Source organism: Schistocerca gregaria, chromosome 6 (genome assembly GCF_023897955.1).
Source record: "Schistocerca gregaria isolate iqSchGreg1 chromosome 6, iqSchGreg1.2, whole genome shotgun sequence".
Taxonomy (NCBI): Eukaryota; Metazoa; Arthropoda; class Insecta; order Orthoptera; family Acrididae; genus Schistocerca; species Schistocerca gregaria.
Window position 1 is genome coordinate 32,474,427 of NC_064925.1, and position 27,670 is coordinate 32,502,096.

A 27,670-nucleotide genomic window follows, 5' to 3' on the forward strand; every position below is an offset into this window, starting at 1 on the left:
CACAAAGCAGACACATTCATAGATGTATAAGCGAGGAAGAGCCATTATTTTAAATACTTTAAATATTTCCCTGCATGACACTTTACAGCAAACCCCTTTCAATATTGCAATAGCCCTTCTTTGAAGTTTGAAAGCTTGTTTTGGCATACCTGTATTTCCCAAGAAGATTACACCATATCTAACCTAACTGTTGATGTAATCATAATACGCACACAACAATGATTCAGTGTTGCAACATTGCTGAAGCATTCTTAGCACATAGCAGCATTATTTACTTTCTTACTCATAACTTGTAGATGCTTTTCCCATCTCAAGTGCTCATCCACCCATTTACCTAGGAATTTTGTGTATGGAGCTTGTGCCATAACATAGCTCCCCAACTCAGGTTTTAATCTTCTTCTAACTTCACTTTTAATATTACTGAAATTCATCAATACTATTTTATCCTTCTTCATTATCAAAGCATTGTCGCTAAACCATTTTCCTTGGTCATTTATTGTCCTAGAAACACTCTGCTGCAGATTATCCTCTGTGTATGCTTTTATAAAAATGATAGTGTCATCAGCGAGCATTACCGTTTCTGCAACTGATAGATGGTTTGACAAATCGTTTATATACACCAAGAACAACAGAGGACCTAACACTGGAATGTGGGGCATTCCATAGATAGTTTTTTTGAAATCTGAAAGATAGTCTTTTCCTTCATGAGATTTTTTGTACTTTCTGTTGTCTATCAGATGGATGCGACTTGAACCAGTAGAAGGCAAGTACCGGGCCCACATAAAACTTCTCGTTTCATAAGCAATAAGTAATGGCTGATTAGATCAAACACTTTACATAAATTTAAGAATATCCCGTATCTTAATTCATTCTTGTCCTAGGCATTTTGGACCATTTTTATAAATTAGAAGATTTGCGTTTCTTTGGTTCTGTTCTTTCTGAACCCATTTTGAGCATTAGCTTTGAGTTCCGTTCCGTCAAGTGTGAATCGATCTAGATACATATTGAGATGGGTAGTTGAGACATTATTCATAGATGTAAATCATTCCTGTGGGATATCAGCAAGATTTTGAATTTCGCACTTTTAATTGTGATATATACGAAATCTGTAGTAAAAATGTAATTTTTTGTGACGAGAACCGTGTGCGCATGCGTTAGCGCAGGGAAATCGAACTTCGGCGTGCGATACGACTCAGCGGAGTGTGATAGCAGTCATTCGAGATTCCTAATTCATCCAGAGGAGTTGTGTTTTGTAGCTGTTGTCACGAAGTGTAGGCCATTTATTCAAGTTTTTGACAAATCTAAATCTTAATTAGATATGTTTAGTTGTTTTTATTTACAATAGTTTAGAAGACTATTTATGTCTTTAACTCTAACTTTGCATTGCAGGAAAGAGGCCGTGACTTCAGTTTCGGCCGTTGGTGTAGGGATGATGGCGTGCATGGCTGTTGGAAATGGCTTGCTGAGGAGTACGCTTAAAGTTTCCCCTGTTATTTCGGGCAAGTTTCATATTTATGCACAGATTAATAGTTGCTAGTTAATTTTAGGTATATTATTCCTGTACGCGTTCGCAGTATTGTGGTACAAGGTTCACTGTTGGTCGTTAACCTTTGATCGACTGTAGCAATAATTCGCCTGTTGTTAACTCCTATTATTTATAGTACCTGGGCTGTTGCTATTGCCCAACTAATTTCGCTCTAAGATTTTTTCATAAATTTGTTGGTGCCATAGCACCAATAGTCATATATGTAACAAAAATTTACAGGCCCGGCAAGATGTTTAAGTGTTACCTCTGCCGCACCTGGAAAGAAATCAGTTGTGGACAAGACGGGAAAGAATGTAGTTTTCGTAGATGGGGTCCGGACACCATTTCTGCTGTCCGGAACAGATTATGCCAAGTTAATGCCACATGAGTTGGCAAAAAATGCATTATTGTAAGTATACTCACTTGCACTGACGTAACAATTTGATTACTTGGTTTTTTTTTGTTTTTTTTTTACAAGAATGTTGATATCATTTTAGCATAAATAATTTTTTAGGAGGTGCACTGTAACTTCCACATGTTCCTGTTGTGCAGAATTTGAGAGCTTGTATTTGCAAAAGAAGTAAAGGATTTATATTTAGGCTCCGTAATCGTGGTATAAATTGTTTTTTGATAAGCTGTTCATTAGGGGAACTGTATAAATCACCATTAGGCGATAGTAAATCCTGTTTTTATGGGATACAAAGATTCTTCAGTAGTCAGTAAAGTATGTCGTGATGACATGAGACTCATAAATCTGGGCTAAGAAGAGCAAGGTGCAGTTCATGTATTTGGAACTTTCCATAACTTAAGATTTTGACAATGAATTAGAATTGTGCTTCCATCAAATCTTGTTTTTTAATCAAATATTAATAGATCGTGTGCAGTACAGTTATTACAAATTGCTTCTCAGTTATTGTGTGAATGGGCTAGAATAGATGAAGACAGTATACTTTAGACAATACTAAATGCAGGATATACAGATCTTCTTATGGCCTTACAACACTTAATTGGTCTTGGCCTTTTAAAGTTTCTCGCATTCTGTGTAGTTGCTGCCTACATGATCTTCCTCACTATTGTGTTCATATCAGCTACTATTCAAAAACCTTTTTTTGCCATTCTTCTAGCATCTGCCCTAAGGACATGAGCAAGGCTGGCTATTCTACTTTTTATTTATCTTAGATTGTCAGGTCCTTTTATGGAATGGTCCAGTGTGGCATTCGTATAGATTTCCAGAAACCATTGTTATTATGAACTGCCGCATAGGTCTTTTGCAGAACATTTTTATTGAAATGTCCTTTTCTGCTGCTCATGAGTAAAATCTTTAGTTAAAGGTGCCCTTATCGTGACCCTATAATTTTGCAATTTCACTATTTAAAACCTATAGGCCAACAATTTGTTGAATTTGTGTAAGCATCTGTTAATACTTAAGGTACATATTTCAAGGCAAAATTGAATTTGCCCTATTAATATTGGGTCCCAATATTCTGCACATTTTCAAAATTGACTTGATGCTGATAGTTTACTCGAGTTATTATTTTCCTTCCTTGTGATCCCTTCATTCCATCGACGACTATGTTTCTAGGCTACGTGGATTCTTTAGCTCACATATTGTTCACTACAGTGAAACTGTTATTCTGGTAAGCCCATTTGTCACATCAGCATATGCTCATATGAACTGACTTTCAGCCCAAATATTTGAAGCTTCTGAATGACTGCTTCAAGATTCTGACCGAAAAGCATTGTTGAGAGTGGGTCCTTTGTCCAACACCATCCACTTGCACTGCAGCCTTGGAACCAGCAAATGTTGCTAAGAGCAACATACTTCAGTGCTATACTAAGCACCAACATTTTTTTTTTTTTTTTTTAGTATTTCAGCTCTGTAAAGACTATCAAAGGCTTGAAGTCTGCAAAGAGCTTAGGAAGCTCCATGTTATACTCAGGTATTTTCCTGACAACGAATATGATTTGTTGTTGATCTCATACACTGAAATCCATATATTCTACCAGAATCTCTTGTGCAAATGCTGCTGCCATATTATGTACAATCCTTTAAAGTGTGTTTCTCTCTAATGTATTTACTAAATTTTTCGGGGGCTCATTTACGGTATTTCCTACATGAATAACGGTAAAAATTTCTGGACATGTTGATGTGGAGTAAAGTTTCTCAGGGGGTTGCAGCCTGAAATGCTGGTTAGCTCTGTTAAGTCTTTGGGTGTGGCTTCTATGGAGTACAACTCTTGGGGGTCTCAGAAGGCTATCTGTCCAGCCCTACCAATTTTCACATTGTGGTGCATACAACAGGAATTGGCAGAGCTGCTGAACCTTTGATACTGAATCGTTGCTCTATATCCCTATAATCAACATTTAGTATTGTTGTCCTAGTGGTTTAGAAACTTTTTTGTTTCTAGATTTGGCAATTTCATTTTACATACGAATAAGTTTGTAAATGTCTTGCTAGAGTGCTCTCGAATAGGAAACAAATATCACCTAGTGAGAGTTTCACGAATGAATCGAGAAAATGTGTGAATAGTAATTGAGAAAATAAGAGTGTGAAAAATATTCAGATACTGTTATTAGCAAGTGTTTTTTTGATTGTGTTGTACCTGAGTATTATGTATTATTTAGTTTCATTTTTCTTGCAGCATATTGAGTGTCTGGAAACAGCTCTCTCTCTCTCTCTCTCTCTCTCTCTCTCTCTCTCTCTCTCTCTCACACACACACACACACACACACACACACACACACACACACACACACACACACAGTGTGAGGAAATATGATGATTGATAAATATGCTAGGCCTACATGTAGATTTTAACTTGTAGCTAGCTTTTGATCTTAATCATAGTTCATTATGAAACAGAGAGAAGATTGAGTATGTAAACTTTTGACTAGTGTGATAGTGAGCCCCTCCTAAAATTTGGGTTGTGGTTATTGAATGCTCTGTAGTGTAGTGCAAGGTCTGGGTTAGTTCCGATCGTAAAATGTTGCAGTCTTCCTCAGTATGGACACAGTGAGCTGTCGCTGCAAGAGATAGTCTAGCGATATTATGAAAAGGAAAGTTGCTACTTAACATATAGTTTAGTTACTACTTTAATTTCTCTTTAAAATAGTCTATTTCCTCTTATCTTTCTCTGTGTGGCATCTCTCTTCTTCTTGCTACACATCCTTCCTGCCTCTGTTGTCTTAATTATACAATGCCTGAGTTGATAGTGTATTTTGTTGTAAACATTTGTCTTACTTCCTTTTTCTGTTGTATTTCTATCTATTTTTCCCATTATGCCCCTGTTCTTTTCTAAATCTCCTTGATTCCCACAATACTTTAGATGCTGTTTTCAAAAGGCATTTTTCATAGCATCCCGTACTTTATCCGTATAGTCACACCATCTTTTGTACATAACTTAGGTCTGTCATGATACTCTTGAACAGTAGACCAACCTACAGTTGTTCAGTATTCCGTTTCACTGTAGTTATATTTCTTTCTTCAGCTATTTCTGCCTCATTTCTCCTATTAGATAATTGCCAGAATCGGAATAAGCTGCTTGGCAAGTCTACGCATTTTCCATATTAGATTGAGGAAATTTACAAGCTTTTGGAGCCAGTGGCTCCTACTTTGGTAGAACAGGTGAAGGGGAAGGAAGAGGATGAAACAAATGGACTGGTGACGTTTAGGAAACTGGGAGAGTGCAGAAAAGTTGCCCCGAGTCAGGGCAGGCTTGACTTCCCTTCTCATCCCATCTGGAAAGTCTTCCCAGACCCAGACCAGTGGCTCCTTGCTATTTTTTGGAACTCTCCCCATTTACTAAACCTTGTCGGAACTTTTTCTTCGTTCCTTTTCCTTTCCCTTTTCCTTTCCCTTCAACCCTTCTGCCAGGAACAGCCACTGGCTACGAAAGCTTGCAAATTTCCCCAACGTTTTTCTTTTTCCTCTTCTGTTGCTGCTTGGGGCATTATGTTTTACCTATACACTATCATTACAATGCCATACTCGTAATTTGTATCATCTTTTCCTTAGAATAAAGGGATAGTTTGTCTGAACCTGACCCCCTTCTTTCACCTGGTTCCTGGAGTGCAACAACTCCCATTCCGTACCTCAGTGTTCCTATCTAAAACAGTGTACATACGTTTCATTTTCTAAATTTAAGGGGTGTCCCCCCATGAACCATCAACCTTGTCGGTGGTGGGAAGGCTTGCGTGCCTCAATGACACAGATAGCCGTACTGTAGCTGCAACCACAATGGAGGGATATCTGTTGAGAGGCCAGACAAATATGTGGTTCCTGAAGACGGGCAGTAGGCTTTTCAGTAATTGCAGGGGCAACAGTCGGGATGATTGACTGATCTGGCCCTGTAACACTAACCGAAACAGCCTTGCTGTTGTGGTATTCCGAACGGCTGAAAGCAAGGGGAAACTACAGCCGTCATTTTTCCTGAGGGCATGAAGCTTTACTGTATGATGAAATGATAATGGCGTCCTCTTTGGTAAAAAGGTAAAATAGTCCCCCATTCGGATCTCCGGGCTGGGACTAAGTCATTATCAGGAGAAAGAAAACAGGCGTTCTATGGATCAGAGTTTAGAATGTCAAATCCCTTAATCGGGCAGGTAGGTTAGAAAATTTAAAAAGGGAAATGGATAGGTTAAAGTTATAGTGAGAATTAGTGAAGCTTGGTGGCAGGAGGAACAAGACTTTTGGTCAGGTGAATACAGGGTTATAAATACAAAATCAAATAGGGGTCACGCAGGAGTAGGTTTAATAAGGAATAAAAAAAATAGGAGTGCGGGTAAGCTACTACAAACAGCATAGTGAACGCATTATTGTGGCCAAGATATACACGAGACCCACGCCTATTACAGTAGTAAAAGTTTATATGCCAACTAGCTCTGCAGATGATGAAGAAATTGATGAAATGTATGATGAGATAAAAGAAATTACTCAGGTAGTGAAGGGAGACAAAAATTTAATAGTCGTAGGTGAATATGGAATGGGGGTGAGGAATGAAAGAGGAAGCCGCCTGGTAGAATTTTACACAGAGCATAACTTAATCATAGCTAACACTTGGTTCAAAAATCATGAAGGAAGGTTGTATACATGGAAGAAGTCTGGAGATACTGAAAGCTGTCAGATTATATAATGGTAAGACAGAGATTCAGGCACCAGGTTTTAAGTTTTAAGACATTTCCAGGGGCAGATGTGGACTCTGGTTATTAACTGCAGATTAAAACTACAGAAACTGCAGAAAGGTGGGAATTTAAGGAGATGGGACCTGGATACACTGAAAGAACCAGAGGTTGTACAGAGATTCGGGGAGAGCATAAGGGAACCATTGACAGGAATGGGGGAAAGAAATACACTAGAAGAAGAATGGGTAGCTTTGAGGAATGAAACAGTGAAGGCAGCAGAGGATCAAGTAGGTTAAAAAACGAGGGCTAGTAGAAATCCGTGGGTAACAGAAGAGATACTGAATTTAATTGATGAGAGGAGAAAATACAAAACTGCAGTAAGTGAAGCAGCCAAACAGGAATACAAACGTCTCAAAAATGGGATCGACAGGAAGTGCAAAATGGCTAAGCAGGGATGCCTAAAGGACAAATGTAAGGATGTAGAGGCTTATCTCAGAAGTGGTAAGATAGAACTGCCTACTGGAAAATTAAACAGACCTTTGGAGACAAGAGAGCCACTTGTATGAATATCAAGAGCTCAGATAGAAACCCAGTTCTAAGCAAATAAGGGAAAGCAGAAAGGTAGGAGTATATAGAGGGTCTGTACAGGGGTGACATTCTTGAGGACAATATAATGGAAATGGAAGAGGAGGTAGATGAAATGGGAGACGTGATACTGCATGAAGAGTTTGACAGAGCACTGAAAGACCTGAGTCGAAACATGGCCCTGGGAGTTCCATTAGAACTACTGACAGCCTCGGGAGAGCCAGTCATGACAAAACTCTACCATCTGTTGAGCAAGATGTACGAGACATGCGAAATTCCCTCAGACTTCAAGAAGAAAATAATAATTCCTATCCTAAAGAAAACAGGTGTTGACAGATGTGAAAATTATTAAACTATCAGTTTAATAAGTCATGGCTGCAAAATACTAACACACATTCTTTGCAGACGAATGGAAAAACTGGTAGAAGCTGACCTAGGGGAAGATAAGTTTGGATTCCGTAGACATATTGGAACACATGAGGCAATACTGACCCTAAGACTTATCTTAGAAGCTAGATGAAGGAAAGGCAATCATACGTTTCTAGCATTTGTAGACTTGGAGAAAGCTTTTGACAATGTTGACTGGAATACTCTCTTTCAAATTCTGAAGGTGGCAGGGGTAAAATAAAGGGAGCGAAAGGCTATTTACAATTTGTACAGAAACTAGATGGCAGTTATGAGAGTCGAGGGACATGAAAGGGAAGCAGTTGTTGGGAAGGGAGTAAGACAGGGTTGTAGCCTCTCCCCGATGTTATTCAATCTGTGTATTGAGCAAGCAGTAAAGGAAACAAAAGAAAAGGTATTAAAATCCATGGAGAAGAAATAAAAACTGTAAGGGTTTGCCGATGACATTGTAATTCTGTCAGAGACAGTAAAGGACTTGGAAAAGCAGTTGAACGGAATGGACAGTGTCTTGAAAGGAGGATATAAGATGAACATCAACAAAAGCAAAAAGAGGTTAATGGAATGTAGTCAAATGAAGTTGGGTGATGCTGAGGAAATTAGATTAGGAAATGAGACAGAAAGTAGTAAAGGAGTTACGATGCCTGGGGAGTAAAATAACTGATGATGGTCGAAGTAGAGAGGATTTAAAATGTAGACTGGCAATGGGAAGGAAAGTGTTTCTTGGAGAAGAGAAATTTGTTAACATAGAGTATTGATTTAAGTGTCAGGGAGTCGTTTCTGAAAATATTTGTATGGAGTGTAGCCATGTATGGAAGTGAAATGTGGACAAAAAATAGTTTAGATAAGAAGAGAATAGAAGCTTTTGTAATGTGGTGCTACAGAAGAATGCTGAAGATTAGATGGGTAGAGCACATAACTAATGATGAGGTATTGAATAAAATTGGGTAGAAGTGGAGTTTGTGGCAAAACTTGACTAGAAGAAGGGATCGGTTGGTAGGACATGATCTGAGGCATCAAGGGATCACCATTTTAGTACTGGAGGGCAGCGTGGAAGGTAAAAATCGTAGAGGGAGACAGAGATGAATACACTAAGCAGATTGAGAAGGATGTAGGCTGGTGTAGGTACTCTAGAATTTCCCAAATCTGTTACAAACTGTGGTAAAAATTGAGATAATTAACTATAAAATTCAAATTTTCTCTAAACACGAAGTTTAAAACGTAACAGCCCTTTCATTTTTCCATAGATTCAATAAATTCTAGATTTTCATACACCTGCAAGTATGGTTTGTAGGCTGTGCAAAATTCGAGGAATCTCTTACTTATGAAGAAAAGTGTACTTACAGGAACAAATTCAGCCAACAGTAAGTGGAAAAAAATAATCAAATTTCACATTTAAAAATATTATTTTTCCGCTCCTATGAGTGTGAATCCTTCCTGGTCAAGCTGACAAAGTAATATGAATTTATTTGTAAAAGTATAGACAGTACAAATTAAAATGTGCTGTGATGCCTCTCCTCCTCGAAGTCAGCCAGTTGGCCCCCCCCCCCCACCCCCTTAAGCACTGGTGTATCCATACTTCTTTTCCTTGGTGCAATTCATTTTTCTGAGGCAATCTGCTGTGCTGTGTTAAGTTATTCATGATGATGATGATTCAGTGAGCAGGGGTACTGACCCTGCACTCAACTCTATTAGAAGGACCAGACTTCCATTTCAGGAGTTTGACAACCTTAGATTGTAGAGCTGCCCTCACCTTTCCCTAGTTTGAAACACATGTTGTCTGCCTTCTTTGTCAAGGCAAATCAAGCTTAAGTGAACCTGCCATTATTTATGCTGTTGCTGGCATAGCTGCCACTTCCTCAGAACAAAGAACCTGTCTGGCACAGAAGGTGCCTTTGACAGTGCAGTGTTCCCTGGGGAGGATACTACAAATATGTAGAATGAAACTGTCTGGCAAACTGAAGCTTAAATATTTGAATGTGGATCAATGACTTTGAGTTAATGTCTACGAAGTAAATGTGAAGTGTGCTCTGAGTTAATGTCTACGAAGTAAATGTGAAGTGTGCTCATGTCTTTCATTGCTTGCAAAGTCCAGAGTATAAGTTAATGTTTTTCTGAAGTTTATTAGGATAAGCATGTTTATGTATCTGTTGGCTGATAGAATGTCATTCCAAACACTAATAGAAGAAAACAGGATTTCTGTGTCACCAGGTCATTGTTTAGTTAGTAATACATCTGTGTGTAGTATATATCATTTGACCTAACCTTTATATTGATTTTTGTTACTAGCACTGACTTTAGGTGTTTTGACTAGCTCTAGTATTTTGCATTGAGAAAAAGTGAAAGATGTGTTCGGAATTATAGGTCATGTTGTTGTTTCCAGAGAAATTACAAGAAAGACTGGAATACCACAGGACTTAGTGGAGTATATAATATATGGTACAGTTATACAGGAAGTGAAGACAAGTAATATTGCACGTGATGCTGCTCTCTGTGCTGGATATCCATTAAACACACCTGCCCACACTGTGACAATGGCATGCATTAGTTCAAATGTTGCCATAACAACAGGTACTTCATTGACCTTAATTTACCAAAACAAATTTCTTCTTGTTTGTGTGCTTAAATTTCAGGTTACATCTGTTCTCATACTAGTAAAATTTTTATATTTTGTTTTGGGACTTCCTGCGGCTACATTACAAACTGTACTACAATCAACCATATTTTGAATAAGTGCTTCGTGTGCTGTATCAATAAAACTGCAGATTTTTATAATATACAAATCACCAAACAGCAGGTCAGCTTCAAAATGGTGGAAATGAAGATAGTGGCTGCATGATTTGATTCTGTTCACTATTTCTAGTCAGCCAATTGCAACTTTGCCTTTGTCACGTGGATGCATACAGCATAGGAATAAGAAAAGCTATTCCTTCGCATATAATTTTTGTTGTCACAAATATGTGACAATGTCGTGTGTAGCTTTTATTTTTCCTCCAGGGATGTGAATTAACTGGGATGGAGGAGCACAGCTTAGATTCCAGTCCCATTTCTATTCTTCGTTGTGTGAGAGGGTGTGGTTGTGCTTGGATGCAGTAGCAGAGCTCTCAATTTCTGCCCTGCGGGTCTGGGGGTTAGAATAGGGCCGAGGTATTCCTGCCATCATAAGAGGCGACTAATAGGAGTCCCTGCCCCTCAAGGGGGTAGTTAGCGCCTGCGTCTGGAGACGGACGGTACCACGACCTATATTTGCGGTTATTTTGGTTTTTCCCTTCTTCTGGTTTCTTCCTTCCTTTGGTTGGTTCCTTTCCTTGTTCTTCTCCATCCCACTGTCTTCCTTGCCTCCTCCTCCTTGCCTTCTCTGGTCTCCGCCTCGGCGTTTGAGACAGTCTGTCCTTTCTTTCCCTCTTTCTTTTCTTTCTCTCTCTCCTTTCTTTTTCCTCTTCCTTCCTCCCTGTGCTTGCCTGAAGGCCGACCCACGCATTCGCACGCGTAGCCGTGACGGGGTAGCACGTAATTCCCCGCCCTGGGTAGACAAGTAAGGCATGCACGTACCCCCTGGTAAAGGCCAGGCCCAGGGAGGGGTGATTGCCTGAACTGACACCTTCCGACCATGCCGATTGGTCCCTCCGTCCGTTTCTCGGGAGGTGTGACCTGAGGTGTGAACAATCACCTAAGGCGGGAGTGCCCTCTGAGAGGGTCCCCACAAGGAAGGAGCGCGCCATTGGAGACGCTGGCAATCATTGGGGATTTCTCCGCAATGGATTTCTCTTCTCTCTCGACTTCTGCACACAAGCGGGAACTTGACCAACCACCAGTGACAAAAGTACTACCGCCTGCCCCACAGTTCCTCGTAGTTTCTCGATCTGAGGACGCAAAGGATTTTTCCTCTTGTCAACCCTTTCGTTATCCAGAAGGGCGTAGATGCCATAGCGGGATCGGTCAAGTCTTGTACCAGGTTGCGTAATGGTACCTTATTACTAGAAACTGAGAGCGCCTTTCAGGCACAAAAACTGCTTCCGGGTGGAGGCTCACCTCACTTTGAATTCGTCTCGTGGTGTGGTATACACTAGATCACTCCATGGATTGACTGACAAGGAGATTCAGTCTTTCCTCGCTGAGCAGGGCGTGACAGCTGTCCATAGTGTCATGAAAAAGGTCAACAATGACCTTGTAGCGACCTGGACACATTTCTTGACCTTTGATAAGTGTCCAGCCGCCATTGCGCATCAAAGTGGGCTACGAGGTTATTTCTGTTCTCCCCTATGTCCCGACACCTACGCGCTGCTACCAGTGTCAGCGTTTTAATCACACTCGCCAGTCTTGTTCCAATGCGGCGAAATGTCATTTGTAGCAGGGACGCCCATGAGGGTGACTGTCCACGTCCGTCTCCTCGTTGTGTGAACTGTCAGGGTAACCATGCAGTGTCCTCCTGCGACTGTCCCATGTACAAGGAAGAACGCTGTATCCAAGAAATTCTGGTCAAAGAGAAAGTGTCCACCTCGGCTGCTCGCAAGCTATTTGCTAGTAGGAAGCCCACGTTGCTCCCAGCGGGGAAATAACAGTACTGTCCTCGCCTCTCCTCGGACTACCAGGGAGGTGGCGACGCAGACATGCGATCTGACCTTCAGCACTACGGTCGTCCTTTCGACCAGTGCTAAGATCGCCCGGTCGACGTCTCCTCTTCCTCCCGTCACCTCTCAGACGAAAGCACCTTTATCAGCTTCTGCGACGACGAAGACACAGTAGTCAGATACACGGGCCTTCAAGAAAGAACCATCCCGTGCAGACTTCCTACGTACCTCGAACTCCCAGCAATCGACCAATACTTCCACAAAACGACTTTCCAAGAAGGCTCATAGGAAGCACAGTTCTCCTTCCCCGCCACAGCGCATTTCTTCTCCTGCGCCACCCAGCGGTTGCCGCCCCAGGCCGTCATCCATTTCGCATGGCCGCACCACTGGTAGCCGAACATCTGGCCGTTCATCAGCGGAGGAAGCTCCCGCTCCCGGCCATCTTAACAAGATGGACGATGACTGTCCGCCTACTGCTAGCGGTGGCAGTGCTCGCTCGAAGCTGGGCCCTCAGCGGCCTTTGAGGTGACCCCTTCTTGCATCTTTTTCTTCTCACGATGGCACTTACTCACTGGAATATTCACAGCATTTGCTCCAACCGAGAGGACTTGAAATTGCTGCTCCGCTTGCACTGTCCGCTCATTGTAGCCCATGCGATCACATTGTCTTGACACAATACACCTCTGTACGTTTTGACCTACCCCCTGTGGCAGGTATTCCGGCTCAAGGAGAGGTTATGATGCTGGTCCGGGATGATATCTACTATGATCCCATCACATTGCACACTGGCCTGCAGGCACTTGCTGTCCGCATTACTCTCCCCACTTTTACATTTTCCATTTGTACCGTTTACACTCCGTCGTCGTCTGCCGTTACCAGGGCAGACATGATGCAAATTATTGCTCAGCTACCTGCACCATTTTTGTTAACTGGAGACTTCAATGCTCACCATCCTCTTTGGGGCTCTCCAGCATCCTGTCCGAGGGGCTCCCTGTTAGCAGACGTTTTCAACCAGCTCAATCTTGTCTGCCTCAGTACTGGCGCCCCTACTTTTCTTTCAGACACATCTCACACCTATTCCCATTTAGACCTCTCTGTATGTATTACGCAACTTGCATGTCGGTTTGAGTGATATGCACTTTCTGATACATACTAGAGCGACCACTTCCCGTGTGTTATCCATCTGCATCATACCCCCCTCTCCGTGCTCAACTAGTTGGAGCATCTCCAAAGGAAGCTGGGGGCTCTTCTCTTCCAGGGCGACCTTTTAGGATTAAACCTTCACAAGCTGCGATAGTCAGGCCACACACCTCACGGAAGTCATTCTCACTGCTGCTGAATATTCCACCCCTCATACTGCTTCTCCATGTCGCGTACCGGTCCCCTGGTGGACCGCAGCATGTAGAGAAGCTTTACGTGCTCGTCGACGTGCTTTACGCACCTTTAAACGCCACCCTACAGTGGCGAATTGTATCAATTAAAAACGATTACATGCGCAGTGTCGTTGTATTATTAAAGAAAGCAAGAAAGCCAGTTGGGCTGCTTTCACAAGCACCTTCAACAGTTTTACTCCTCCTGTTGTCTGGGGTAGCCTGCGCCGGCTATCTGGCACTAAGGTCCACTCACCAGTTTCTGGCTTTACGGTCGCGAATGACGTCCTTGTGGCACCTGAGGATGTCTCCAATGCCTTCGGCCGCTTTTTCGCAGAGGTTTCGAGCTCCTCTCATTACCACCCTGCCTTCCTCCCCCGAAAACAGGCAGAGGAGGCTAGGCCACCTAACTTCCACTCCTCGAATCGTGAAAGTTAAACTGCTCCATTCACCATGTGGGAACTCGAAAAAGCACTTGCCCGGTCACGGTCCTCCGCTCCAGGGCCTGATTCTATTCATATTCAGATGCTGAAGAACCTTTCTCCTGCGGGTAAAGGTTTCGTTCTTCGTACTTATAATCGCATCTGAATTGAGGGACATGTTCGTGCATGGTGGCGCGAGTCTATTGTACCGATTCCTAAGCCAGGGACGGACAACCACTTGCCTTCCAGTTATCGACCCATCTCGCTTACCGGCTGCGTCTGTAAGCTGATGGAGCGAATGGTTAACTCTCGTTTGGTTTGGCTGCTCGAATCTCGACGCCTACTTACCAATGTACAATGTGGTTTTAGTAGGCGCCGCTCTGCTGTTGACCATCTGATTACCTTGTCCACTTTCATTATGAGTAAATTCTTGCGGAAGTGCCCCACCGCGGCTGTGTTCTTTGATTTGGAGGGCGGGAATTCTCCGCGCCATGCATACATGGGGCCTTCGCGGTTGCCTTCCTCTTTTTAATTCGTTCCTTTTTAATGGATCGACAGTTCAGGGTACGTGTGGGTTCTGTCCTGTCACACCTTTCGCCAGGAGAATGGGGTGCCACAGGGCTCAATTCTGGGCGTGGCTCTCTTCGCCATAGCAATCAATCCAATAATGGATTGCCTCACAGCTGATGTATCAGACTCCCTTTTCATGGACGATTTTACCATCTATTGCAGCACGCATTGTTCATGTTTCCTGGAGCGCTATCTTTATCGTTCTCTTGACTGTCTTTACTCCTGGAGTGTCGCCAATAGCTTCTGTTTTTCTGCCGAGAAGGCTGTCTGATGTCGTGGGGAGCGGATCGAACCGTCCTACTTCGCCTATATCGGTCGATCGTCCGCTCAAAGCTGGATTATGGGAGCTTCATATACTCCTCTGCACAGCCGTCCATCTTACGCCGCCTCAACTCCATACAACGTCGGGGTTTGCATCTTGCGATCGGAGCGTTTTATACTAGTATCGTCGAGAGTCTTCATGCTGAAGCCAGTGAACTGTCACTCACCTACCGGCACAATATACTGCTTGTCGGCTACTGTCAATGCCTGACCACCCATCGTATCGTTCCTTTTTTGAAGACTCTCTCGACCGTCAATACGGGTTGTGTGTCTCTGCCCTGCTACCCCCTGGAGTTCGCTTTCGTCGCCTCCTTCAACACCTTGATTTTTCACTCTCTGCAACCTTTAGAGTGGGTGAGAGCCACCTTGACCTCAGCTCGCTCCCAAAGGAGGTTACCTCCGGTTCGGTATACCACTCTCGTTTTGTCGAACTTCGTTCGAAGTTCATTAATATGACCTTCATTTATACAGATGGCTCTAAGACCAATGACTGGGTTGGGTGTTCTTTTATTGTCAGGGCACATAGTTTCAAATACCAGCTACATGGCCATTGTTCCGTCTTCACAGCTGAGCTCTTTGCTCTCTACCAGGCTGTTCTTTACGTCTGCCGCCACCGACATTCTGCTTATGTCATCTGCTCCGATTCTCTGAGGTCATCCAGAGCCTCAGTGACCTGTATCCGGTTCACTCTTTCGTGCACTGGATCCAACGCTCTCGTCAGCAGCTGGTGGACGACGGTTCTCCGGTTAGCTTTATGTGGGTTACTGGCCATGTCGGTATCCCTGGGAACGAAGCTGCAGATGCCGTGGCCAAGGCTGCAGTTCTCCAGCCTCGGACGGCTTCTTGTTGTCCCTTCATCAGGTTGTAGCAGGGCCATTTGTTGGCGCATTTTATCGCTGTGGTATGCCGATTGGGCTGCACTTACGGACAACAAGTTTCGGGCCTTGAAACCTCTTCCCGCGTGTTGGATGTCGTCCTCACGTCCTTCTCGGCGGGAGGAGGTCGTTTTGGCCCGGCTACGAATTGGACACTGCTGGTTCAGCCATAGCCATCTGCTAACGGCTGCACTGGCACCGTTCTGTTCATGTGGGCAATTGCTGACGGACCGCCACATTTTAACGTCCTGTCTGGGTTTTATTACACTATGTCTTGATCTTGGCCTGCCATGTACTCTGGATGCCATTGGATGCCATTTTAGTGGATGACCCAGGAGTTGCTGCTCGCGTTCTTTGTTTTATCAACTTGACACACCTGTCTAAGGACGTTTGATTATGCTTTTTTTAAAAAAAATCCTATGCCTCTTAATACGTCTTTTATAGTGTTGTCCCTTTTAGTTGCTGTTCTAACCTTGTGCCTCGTGGTGCATTCCTAACTTAGTCTGGGCGCTAATGACCATTGTAGTTGTGCGCCCTAAAACCACAAAAAAAGAAACTGCAGAGCTGGTGGCCATATCTCGTGCTCTTCAGCACGTCTGCTCATGTCGTGACGAGTCATTGCTTCTGTGTACTGACTCCTTGAGCAGCCTACAAGCAATTTCTATATTTTTAGGAATTATATTGATTCTGCTTTTTTATTATTTTCCCTTTGTTCTTAACTACGTCTGGTTAGAGGCATTATTTCTGTTTGTAGAAAGAGTATCTACGCGCCAATTAAGTTTCAGAAGTAGGATGGTAGCTCCCTGATCACGCATTTATGACATGGAGTATGCGCTCGTCGTGACTTGGACACGGGGACTCCCGGCAAAGGATTACTACGCTACAGAAACGATGGACACTGTAACTCCATTGTTGTACACCCAGAAGAGCCTCAGCTTGTTTTCCCTTCGGGCATGTGCGCTTGATCAACAGTACTTCTGATTCTCACACAGGTGAGGGCTCAAAGAGTCCTCATGAATGTGTCTCTTCCATGGTATTCCGAATGAGATAGTGCCGTCATTTCAACAAGACCTCACTTCGTTAGCAGCAGGCAATGCAGCCCTGTGGCTGTGGTTGGGTGACACCCATGGGGAGAACCTTAGGAGGAACACAGGACAAGAAAAGGAGCAAAATCCAAAATTCTCCTCCCCTCCTCCCCTTCTCTACCTGGTTCTTACAACAACTGACAAAGACACACATTAGGCCAGAAAGCCTTTTTTTGTGGAACAAGTAGAAGACAAATACAGGGAAGTTGTAGCCACCTCTAAGAAGAGCAGTCAGCTGTAGGCCAGCTTAGAGCAATGGAGTGTGCACTTAATCTGTTGTGCCCATAGGGGACGACGGGAAAAGAAGCTACTACCAAGGTCTTCATCTTGGCCGGAGAAAGTCAAGGTAATAGTCTACCAGCGTGATATGAAACCCTATATCCCTTGTTGTATGAATGCTTCAGGTGTATTAAGTTCAGATGTGTATTCCATTGCCCAGCTACCCCGTCTACAGGGATCGTGGATGTCCACTGTATGCAAACGTTTCTTGTGCCCTTACCCTTCTGTGTAAACTGCAGTGAGCTCCACTCTCCCTGCTCACAAGACTGCTTTTTTTCCCCCAAAGAAAATCCAAGAATAAAGGACCTTGTACAAGTTCATGTATCAAGAAATCAGATAAAGATCTTAAGCTGCTGCTGCAATGTAATCGTCTTCTATTGACAGTGCATTCCTTTGTTGTGCCTCTTAATGTGGGCTCTTAGGCACCCACTGATACCTGCCCTGCCAGACAGTCTGGGCCCATTCTGGTGCTTCCAGGGTGCCTTATCCTCCTCTTGTTTCACTAGCTAGGAAGAGGTTCTTTGGTACTTACTTCCATGGTTTCTGCTGCTAAACAGCCAGACACCAGCTATCAGCTGAAGGAGCTACAGACTGCTGGATTGTTTGTCTTCGGTTCTTCCTCTGTCTCTGAAACCAATCCCGGAAAAACTTATCAGAGCTCCTGGCTGCCCCTGAGGCACCAGATCTTCCCAGGTAATGTGCTGCAGGACATGTTAGTGGATCCCCTGATATCTCAACCAGTGCCAGCACATGACCCTGGGTCATAACCCCTCCCAAATTCCACACTGCTGATGCGGAGCCCACCTGATGGCCGTCTTACCCGTGGACTGCCGTAATGTGGCTGCTTTAAGGTGGCTTCTTAATCCTCGTGACATGCTACCTCTGGTGCTACAAGTAAAAACCAAAGCTGCTGCTCTGGTGTTACGTTTTGCCCATGAAGGTGGTTTCTACTCCACTGTGTAACGTAGGGCTTTTTGCAGTCATTGCCCTGTGCTGCTCCCTCACTCCCACCCCACCTACTCGGAGTCCCTTGTTGGCCCTGGCTTGTTAGCCAAGACTGGCGTCTACCCTTGTACTTTCTTTATTCTTTTTTATTGTTTAGTATTAATGCCTCGTCCTGAGCTTCTAATGAATTCTGTGTGCTGTCTTTTTTCTGTGTTTTTGTCTTTTTTTTAATTACACTCAGATTTTCCAGGATTTTGCTTCCTTCCTTGTTGACCGTTCCTGGTTTGCCACTAAACAGATGAATGGGTAGATGACTTTGCAGTTCAGTACCTTTCACTCTGAACCAACCAACCAACCAATTCACAATGATTAGGGGGGGGGGGGGGGCGCAACAGTCATCCTTCAAATAGTTAGGGTGAAACTTAGGTAAAGGAAACAAGGAATGTGTAGTGACTGCTGGGTGGAATTAAGAAGTCATACAACACTTTAGGTACTGATATCTCAATAAAAATAATCAGTTGTTGAAAATATAAATATGGATAAATAAAAATCTGCTCACCAAACATTGGCGGTTGAAAGCACATATAAAAGGTATTACATAGGCAAGCTTTTGGAGACAGTGACAGCTTTTCCTGACTGAAGGAAGGGAAGAGGGATAAAAGAAAAGGACTGGTGAGATTTAGGAAATGGGGTGAAAGGGGGTAGACCTCGGAAAAGTCACACAGAACCTGTGCTGGGGGAGACTTGCCAGACAGGATGAGAAGGAAAAACTGATACTTTGGCACTGCACCAGGTGAGATTTGAAAACCTGAGAGCTTGAAGGTGGAAGGTAGGGTAATATGCATGACAGAGACTATTACCAGAACATCAGCAGGAGTTAATAAGAGTGAAAAGGTAAGTGCATTGTATGTGGTAGAGGTGGGAGGGCGCCAGCGAAACAGACAGGCCAGAAAATGAAATATGTGACGGAGCGAAGAAGGGATAGTTACATGAAGAAATGCCGAGAGAGAAGAAATTAATGTAAATTAAGGTCAAGTGGGTGGCGAGAACCAAGGAGATTTTGTAGCACCAGTTTGCACCTGTGGAATTTTGAGAAACTTGTTTGGTGGAAGGATCCAGATGTGTGTGGTGAAACTGTCACAAAGGTCATGATTGTCATGTTATAGAGCACGTTCTGCAACATATTGTCCGATGCCAGTATACACCCTCTGCTTGTGTCCATTCATCTTAACTGATAACTCTGTATTGGTTATGCTGATAAAAGGCTAAATGTCGTTTATATAACTGGCATAGGACGTGTCATTTCATAGCTCATGCTCTCCCTTTGATAGTTTGCCCGTTACAGGGCTGGTGTAGGTTCATAGGGGAAGTTTTGCAGTGGAAACATCTTAGGAGTAGGAGCCATAGGGTAGGGAGATGGGTGCAGGAGTAGTGCAGGGTCTGACGAGGATATTGCAGATATTGGGAGGACAATAGAAAGCTATTCTAGGTGTGGTGGGCAAAATCTGACAGAATGGACCTCATTATTGCAGTACATGTACAAGCATTGAAATTTCTGGCAAGAGTATACACAAAATTTTAACAGAACAATTTAGAATGTAGCTGAGTGGTTGTGAAGTGGAAAAAGTGTTTTTCTGTTTTACATGCTTTACATGCTTTGTGACACAGCAGTGATAGCTCCTGGACGGGGGGTGGTATCACAACTTACAAATTTTTGCAGAGAGGTGAAGAAACACAATTCTAGTGAAATACATTTAAGTGGTTTTATTGATTTTTCAGTGCTCGGGACATACATTAAGACATACAATGAAAATTTCTCAAATAGCTGGTCTGTCTTCGGTAAATTGATAGATTGCATTAAATTTTGCAGCAAATCTGAGCAGGTCTTATGGGGCCATAATGAAACAGAAAATTCCAAGAACACAGGAATTTTTAGAGGACTAGTTTATCTGATGGCAGAACGTGATTGTGTCTAGAAGCAGTGTATTGAAAAGTCAGAAAACTGGGTTTTGTAGGTTTTTCCAAAACAATTCAAAGTGGACTGTTTGAATCAGCTTGAGATACCTAAATCTTAAACACCTGAGAAACTGATAGCTCAGTGCAATGATGGTGCTCCTTTCATGAGTGACCACAAAAGTGAAAATCAAATCAGAATTAGAGATGTATAAAAATGCTCACTTCATTCATTATTATGCACATTTGTTAAAGTTAACATTGTGTGACAGGCAATAAGCAAGTTCAGATCTTCTTGAGCAACTTTTATTTCCAGTCCCCTAAATGTACAGCCATTTTTGATGAGCTACTGAAAAAAATGTATTCCTACTTGTCCTCAGCCCATCAGATGGAATTTCAAATCGCGGAGCGTAACAAGTGTACTCAAATACCAGAAGGATACTGAGTGCATTGAAAACTCATTGATGATAGTAATGATTACAAAACAATAAACAAGGCTATTGGACTTGAGGGTTTCCTGCAAGACGAAGGTTTCCTCTTCTAGCTACATTTTTCTTAATAAAGTCGTGCCTCATCGTAACATTTTGTTCAACCAGCTTAGCAAAGTAGTCATACAATAAAACTGTTGAATATGTATCTCAGTTTGCAGCTTCTGTCCAACATGTTAGGATCTCACTAGACACTGGTGGTCAGTGGGTGCAGGAAGAGTCAGCTGTAACACAAGGATGTTTCACTAAATCAAGAATACTGTGTGGGCTCAGATCAGGGATCGATTCAATTTTAGTGATTACTTGTCAGTTGTGTAACTCTTTGACCCCTTGTTGTATGAGGACAGAAGTGCACATACGATGGGTTCCCTCGAAAAAGGACTATTGAATCGGCCAAATTTCACTGAAATGGTCGTAGACCATTTTGCGGTGCTGAAGGGGAAATAGATTACAAATGAGTTAAGGTAAGCAAAAGTGCCTTAATAGATGATCAGAAGCAATTCCTTTGTTGTAACTATCAGTTTAGCTTAGGAAATTAAGTGGATAAAAAGGGTAGAGTCAAATTTGCCAAAACTTAAGCACAACAAAATGTACCAAACACTACACATTTGGGAGAGATCTATCATATGCTAGATCATTTGAAAGGCATAATTTGTAATACATAAATATATATAGTATGATAAACATGGTATGTAAAATCACATGGCAGTTGCTCATGTCAGCCAGTCAATCAAAAGACCCTCGATGTCACAGAAACATTGCTGTTTAGTCACGCGAACTCAAACGCCGCCGTTTGAACACGCACAACATTAGATGTCTTAAGTTTAGAAATTAAAACGCCAGGAACGTGAAGCGTGCAGCGAATCTAACTTATACCACATTAAAGATCTCACCAAAACACATCTTTTAATATGGTTTGTTGTTGTAAACGGTGGGGTAACAAGATGTCGGAGAATAAATAAGCTACTTGTAGATTTTATTTTGGAGTTAGATTTTTATGTTACTTAATAGTCGATTGTGAAATGGAAAGAAGATTCAGAATGGAGACATTTGACTAGTATGTGATATTACATCCTCAGTGATGGTTCCCCTACCCATTACAGCGCTGCTCATCTCACCTTTTCTGCTATCGATCTCACGATCTACTCATCTGCTCTCGTGGCTTCTCTGCATTGATCACCCCATGATCATCTTGTGCCAGTGACTACTTTCCGGCAATTCTGTTGTTCCCCTGCTGCTGCCAGGTAGATAGGCCCTCATGTTGGGCATTCCACACACAGTTGGCCTTTATTTATGTTTGCTGTGCATTTTGACACCTCTCTCATGGTTTGCATTGATGTGGTCGTGCAAGACATTTTTGCCATTGTCCTTATGTCGTTGACACTATCACCCTATCCAGAGGTCACCCTCATCGTTGACCAGTACTGTGGTGGACTGAGGATGTTGTAGGCGCTATCCAGGACCTCCAGTGGGCACTGCAACAATTTAAACGACACCCTTCACAGACCAGTCTTATCACTTTTAAGCTTCTCTGTGGTAAGGTTTGCTGCCTTGTTAAGCAGAGTAAGAAATGCTGGGAGCATTGTGTTTCCTCCCTGGGGATATATGCCTCTTCATTGCAAGTTTGATTCAAGCCCTTTAGCCTCCTTGGCCGCTATTGACAATCATCTGTCCAGGGTTTCATCATACAGGGTGCTCTGTGTACTGATCCATCGGTCCTTGTAGAACGCCTCATAAGGCACTTAAAGGCAGCATCAGCACCCTCTTTCTATCCTGCTACATTTCTCTGGCAGAAAGAGTTGAAGAAACCCCTCCTCCACTGAATGGGAATTCTTGCAGGCCCTTACCTCTTCACATGGCACAGCCCCAGGCCTGGATTTCATCCACAGCCAGATGATACAACACTTGGACCTTGCCCAGAGGCAACATCTACATAGTGTCTTCAACAGCATTTGGCTCATGGGTGCCTTCCACTCACAATGGCAAGACAGCATAGTTATTCCCATCCTCAAGTCTAGGAAGAACCCAATGTCCCTCAACAAGTACCACCCGATTAGCCTGTCCAGTGTACTTTTTAAAGTGCTCAGGAGGATGGTTAGGTTCAGATTGTTGGGTATTAGAATCTCGGGGCCTTTTGTCCTCTTATCAGTGTGGCTTCTAGGAAGGATGGATCTTCAACTGATCATTTGCTCAGATTGGAAGCAGCAATCTGACAGGCTTTTACTAACTGCTGGCACCTTGTTGCGGTCCTCTTTGACCTACATACGGCAAACAATGTGGCTCAGTGTTGTTACATTTTAGTTACCCTCCATGACTGAGGTTTTTGTACCACCGTCAGATTTTTATCTGAGAGTTTTTGTCCCACCTGGTCTTCTGCGTTCGAGTTGGCATTTCGCTTGGCGCCCCTTGAATCCATGGTTCTAAGTTAAGTGTTACACTCTTCCTCATCGCCATCAATGGTCTTGTAACCTCTGTTTGGCCTCTGGTTACTCCGGCATTGTAAATTGATTTTTGTTTCTGGCGCTCCCCCCAAAAGGCTGGTTATGCACCCCGATCTAGAGCTTTAATTAGTCACCCAGCACCTAGATGTTGTAGCATAGTCCTGTTTCTTAGGCTTTCTTTTTGGAAACAAAAGATACGGCTGCCCCATATTTGCAACATAAATACTGCTTAATGCTCTCCACCACCTGGCCCACACATCTTGGGGTGTAGACTGTGCTAATCTTCGCCACCTTTCCCATGTTCTGGTTTTGTTCAGACTAGATTATGGTTGCCAGGTTTATTGCTCTGCACCTCCTTCTCTGAAACTATTTAATCCTGTTCATCATTATGGGATGTGTCTGGCTGTTGGTGCTTTTCACAAGAGTTGCATCGACAGTCTCCTCAAATAAGCAGGGATTCCCCCTCCCCAAATGTAACTGAGCCAACTCCTGGTATCTTATGCAATCACCATTTGACAATTCACTGACCAACCCATGTACTCCATCCTCTTCGCAAATGAGGGATGTCTCCCTTCTGATAACCTCCCGCAGGTGGGACTGGCAGTTGGAATGTATCTTGCTTCCCCACGTCAGGATTTCCCTCTACTGTCACCAGAAAGCTATAGGGGCAGATTCTTAGCCCCATTCCTTTTCATGGTTCTAGGTGTGGTTGTATGGATACACACAAATCTCTCTCTGCCCAAAAGTGGAGTGACATCTGGTGTGCTATTGCTCTCAGTAATAAACTCTGCCCGATCAAGGAGACTACTGCAGTTTGGCCCTCTTCCTTCTGCTCCTCTTGGAAGGAGTACAGTGTCTTATGCCATGTATGCATCGGTCATACTAGGCTCACCCATTGTTTATTTTTTGTGTAACAAGTCAATCACACAGTGTGGCTATGGTGTCCCATATATCGGTGGAATGTCCCCCTTTTTTTTGGCCAAGTACAGCCTTCCAGATTCCTTGTCTATAATATTGGCAGACGATTCGCAGATGGTTGAACTGGTCCTCAGTTTCCTATATAGAAGCAGTTTCATTTCCAGTGACAAGGCTTTGTTTTACTCCTGAAACAGCAGAAGGATGGTGGTTGTGGCCTTTCTTCATGTATTCTAGGTTTGGGACCAATGACCATTCCCCTGTGCAAAGTTAGTTCTTTTATCCCTCTGTTTTTCCAGCTTTTAGATTTGGCCTACCTTTTGAATCCTTCTGTGTGCTTTTTATTTTCCTCACTTAATAGTTGGACACTTCTGACCGGATCCGCCCACTTTTAGTGGACCTTCTATCTTATGCAAATAACTTTCGAATTGCGGGATTTATGACCTAGCCATTTAGTCTCATAACCCCACTGAATCAAATCGGGGCACAATTTTAGAAAGTCGTGGCCTTGTCGAAGTAGCTGATTAATACATTCAAGATTGGGATAATACTGAATGAAAGTGGTGTACTCCTAAGTTGTTTCTTGGAGGGATCAGCAGCATCAGGATTGGATGTGATGGCCCAAGAAACTGCATTTGAGCTGGTTTGTGGTGTAATTATGTCCAGTGACAGCTGAGGTGAGAGTGGTGGTGTATGCTGTAATGTCTGCATCTGAACAAATGTTTACTTAGAATACCAAGGCTGTGTGGGAGGGAACATTTCATTTGAAAGGGATGGCATCTGTCAAAATGTAAGTACCGTTGTTTGTTAGGTTTAATGTGGACAGAAGTGTGTAGTTGGCTTTCAGTGAGGATGAGATCAACATCAAGGAAATAAGCAGGGATTCGGAACAGGAACCTCTGAAATGTAATTGGGAAGAATATTTAGAGATAGTAGGAATTTTAACAGGTCAGTCTCACCATGAGTCCTTATGCAGGATGTATATTTTCTGGGAAAGATCCGGTCATTTTTCATCCAGGAGAAAACTAGGAAAAATCCAGGAATTTTTCATTGTTTTAGTCTTCAGTTAAATTTTTGTAATTTTGACTGGTAGGAAATGATAAATAGCAAAATAAATCAAAGACTTTAAGATGAAAACTATGGAATACCCCCCCTCCCTGCGGGTCCGGGGGTTAGAATAGGCCCGAGGTATTCCTGCCGACGTAAGAGGCGACTAAAAGGAGTCCCTCCTCCTCAAGGGGGTAGTTAGTGCCTGCGTCCAGAGACGGACGGTTAGAATAGGCCCGAGGTATTCCTGCCTGTCGTAAGAGGTGACTAAAAGGAGTCCCTCCCCCTCAAGGGGGTAGTTTGCGCCTGCATCTGGAGACGGACGGTTCCACGACCTATATTTGCGGTCATTCTGGTTGGTTCCTTTCTTTGTTCTTCTCCATCTCACTGTCTTACTTACTCTTCTCCTTGCCTCCTTCTCCTTGCCTCCTTCTCCTTGCCTCCTTCTCCTTGCCTCCTTCTCCTTGCCTCCTTCTCCTTGCCTCCTTCTCCTTGCCTCCTTCTCCTTGCCTCCTTCTCCTTGCCTCCTCCTCCTTGCCTCCTCCTCCTTGCCTCCTCGTCCTTGCCTCCTCGTCCTTGCCTCCTCGTCCTTGCCTCCTCGTCCTTGCCTCCTCGTCCTTGCCTCCTCGTCCTTGCCTCCTCGTCCTTGCCTCCTCGTCCTTGCCTCCTCGTCCTTGCCTCCTCGTCCTTGCCTCCTCGTCCTTGCCTCCTCGTCCTTGCCTCCTCGTCCTTGCCTCCTCGTCCTTGCCTCCTCGTCCTTGCCTCCTCGTCCTTGCCTCCTCGTCCTTGCCTCCTCGTCCTTGCCTCCTCGTCCTTGCCTCCTCGTCCTTGCCTCCTCGTCCTTGCCTCCTCGTCCTTGCCTCCTCGTCCTTGCCTCCTCGTCCTTGCCTCCTCGTCCTTGCCTCCTCGTCCTTGCCTCCTCGTCCTTGCCTCCTCGTCCTTGCCTCCTCGTCCTTGCCTCCTCGTCCTTGCCTCCTCGTCCTTGCCTCCGCTTCGGCGTTTGAGACAGTCTGTCCTTTCTTTCCCTCTCTCCTTTCTTTTCCTCTTCTTCCTTCCTCCCTGTGCGTGCCTGAGGGCCGACCCACGTGTTCGCACGCGTAGCCGGTGACGGGGTAACGCGTAATTCGCCGCCCTGGGTAGACAAGTAAAGCATGCACGTACCCCCTGGTAAAGGCCAGGCCCAGGTAGGGGTGATTGCCTGAGCTGACACCTTCCGACCATGCCGATTGGTCCCTCTGTCCGTTTCTCGGGAGGTGTGACCTGAGGTGTGAACCATCACCTAAGGCGGGAGTGCCCTCTGAGAGGGTCCCCACAAGGAAGGAGCGCCATCGGAGACGCTGGCAATCATGGGGGATTCCTCCGCAATGGATTTCTCTTCTTCTTCTCTCTTAACTTACTGTACCTAGCCTACAGTATTGGTATTAAACCCTCTGAAAGATAAATTATTACACATAATTAGAATAGAATTTTGTTTTATCCAAATTATGAGCAGCATCTGTCCTGCTTTGTGTATTTGGTTTTCTCTTGTAGGTTAATCTGAATTTAACAATTGATAACCCTACTTATTTTTAACCTTTTAGGGTAATTAAAGTAATTATACTTAATAATTAACAAAATATTTTCTTCTGTCTACTGAAGTTAGTTTTTTGTCAATGTATAAATTTAATGCATATTGTTCAGTTATACCCCTAAAAGTGGTGCACAAGTGTGCTCTCACCCACACACACCTGTAACTTTTTATGTATAGACCATGTATAAATTTTTGATTTTGTTTCACTGGTATAAATATTTATTAATTATCCATTTTTTATGATAGCCTTAGAAATAAATAATACATTCAGTAATTCTACTCATTAAGATTCTGTAAGTATGCATGCTGACATAAATTTATTATGCTGGAAAATGCATTGTCACTTGAAGGCTTAATGTAATGGACATCCAGAATAAAATGCATGAATTTTCTCTTAGGGATTGGTTTAATTGCATCTGGAGCCTTTGAAATAATAGTTGCTGGCGGTGTAGAAACAATGTCTGATGTACCCATTAGGCATTCACGCAAAATGCGTAGCCTGATGCTGAGGGCCAACAAAGCAAAAACTTTAGCGCAGAAATTACAGCTTCTGGCATCCATCAGACCAGGTCACTTTGTGCCTGAGGTAAGTCTTAAATAGGTTATTTAAGTGTAGGCATATAGCTTTGTTAAAACTGTTAGCAGCATGACTCTGAACTTACACTTTACCTACACTGTAATGAAAACTATCTTAATACTTACTGAAATTAGTTAAACATTTTTACATTGTGTGGTGGATGGTGTATTGTTATAAAGTGATTCCTGATTATTATGCAGTAATGTATATAGTTCAGGGTTCAAATCTGTTAATTCAGAAAGGTACATTTTTTCAGGGTGTCTTAATCAGGTTACACAAACAGTTGTTTTACAAAATAGAGTATCTTGTTTCCTGTATGCATTTTATTACGTTGAATACATGTTAGTATAGTGTGAATACTGATAATGAAAAATGATTTAATTCAATTTCCCTTAGTTGCCAGCTGTATCCGAATTCTCATCAGGTGAAACTATGGGTCATTCTGGTGACAGGCTGGCAGCTGCATTTGGAGTTACGAGGAAAGAACAGGATGATTACGCTCTCCGGTCACACAAACTTGCTCATGAAGCTCAGCAGAAGGGTTACTTTACAGATGTAGTGCCAGTTAAAGGTAAATTATGGGCTCTGTTAAAGTTAATGAAGCTTTT

General features: G+C 43.2%; 1 protein-coding gene across 1 annotated transcript in view; it reads left to right on the forward strand.

Moving 5' to 3' along the window:
* The first annotated feature begins 955 nt into the window (after positions 1 to 955).
* The window catches only part of LOC126277950 (trifunctional enzyme subunit beta, mitochondrial), a 56,781-nt gene continuing 30,066 nt past the window's right edge, over positions 956 to 27,670 (forward strand). The window contains exons 1-6 of the mRNA XM_049977548.1: positions 956 to 1,271; positions 1,390 to 1,499; positions 1,766 to 1,934; positions 10,017 to 10,204; positions 26,884 to 27,071; positions 27,459 to 27,633. Coding sequence (XP_049833505.1) covers positions 1,430 to 1,499; positions 1,766 to 1,934; positions 10,017 to 10,204; positions 26,884 to 27,071; positions 27,459 to 27,633 — 790 coding nt within the window. The 5' untranslated portion in view covers positions 956 to 1,271; positions 1,390 to 1,429. The remainder of the gene's footprint in view (positions 1,272 to 1,389; positions 1,500 to 1,765; positions 1,935 to 10,016; positions 10,205 to 26,883; positions 27,072 to 27,458; positions 27,634 to 27,670) is intronic.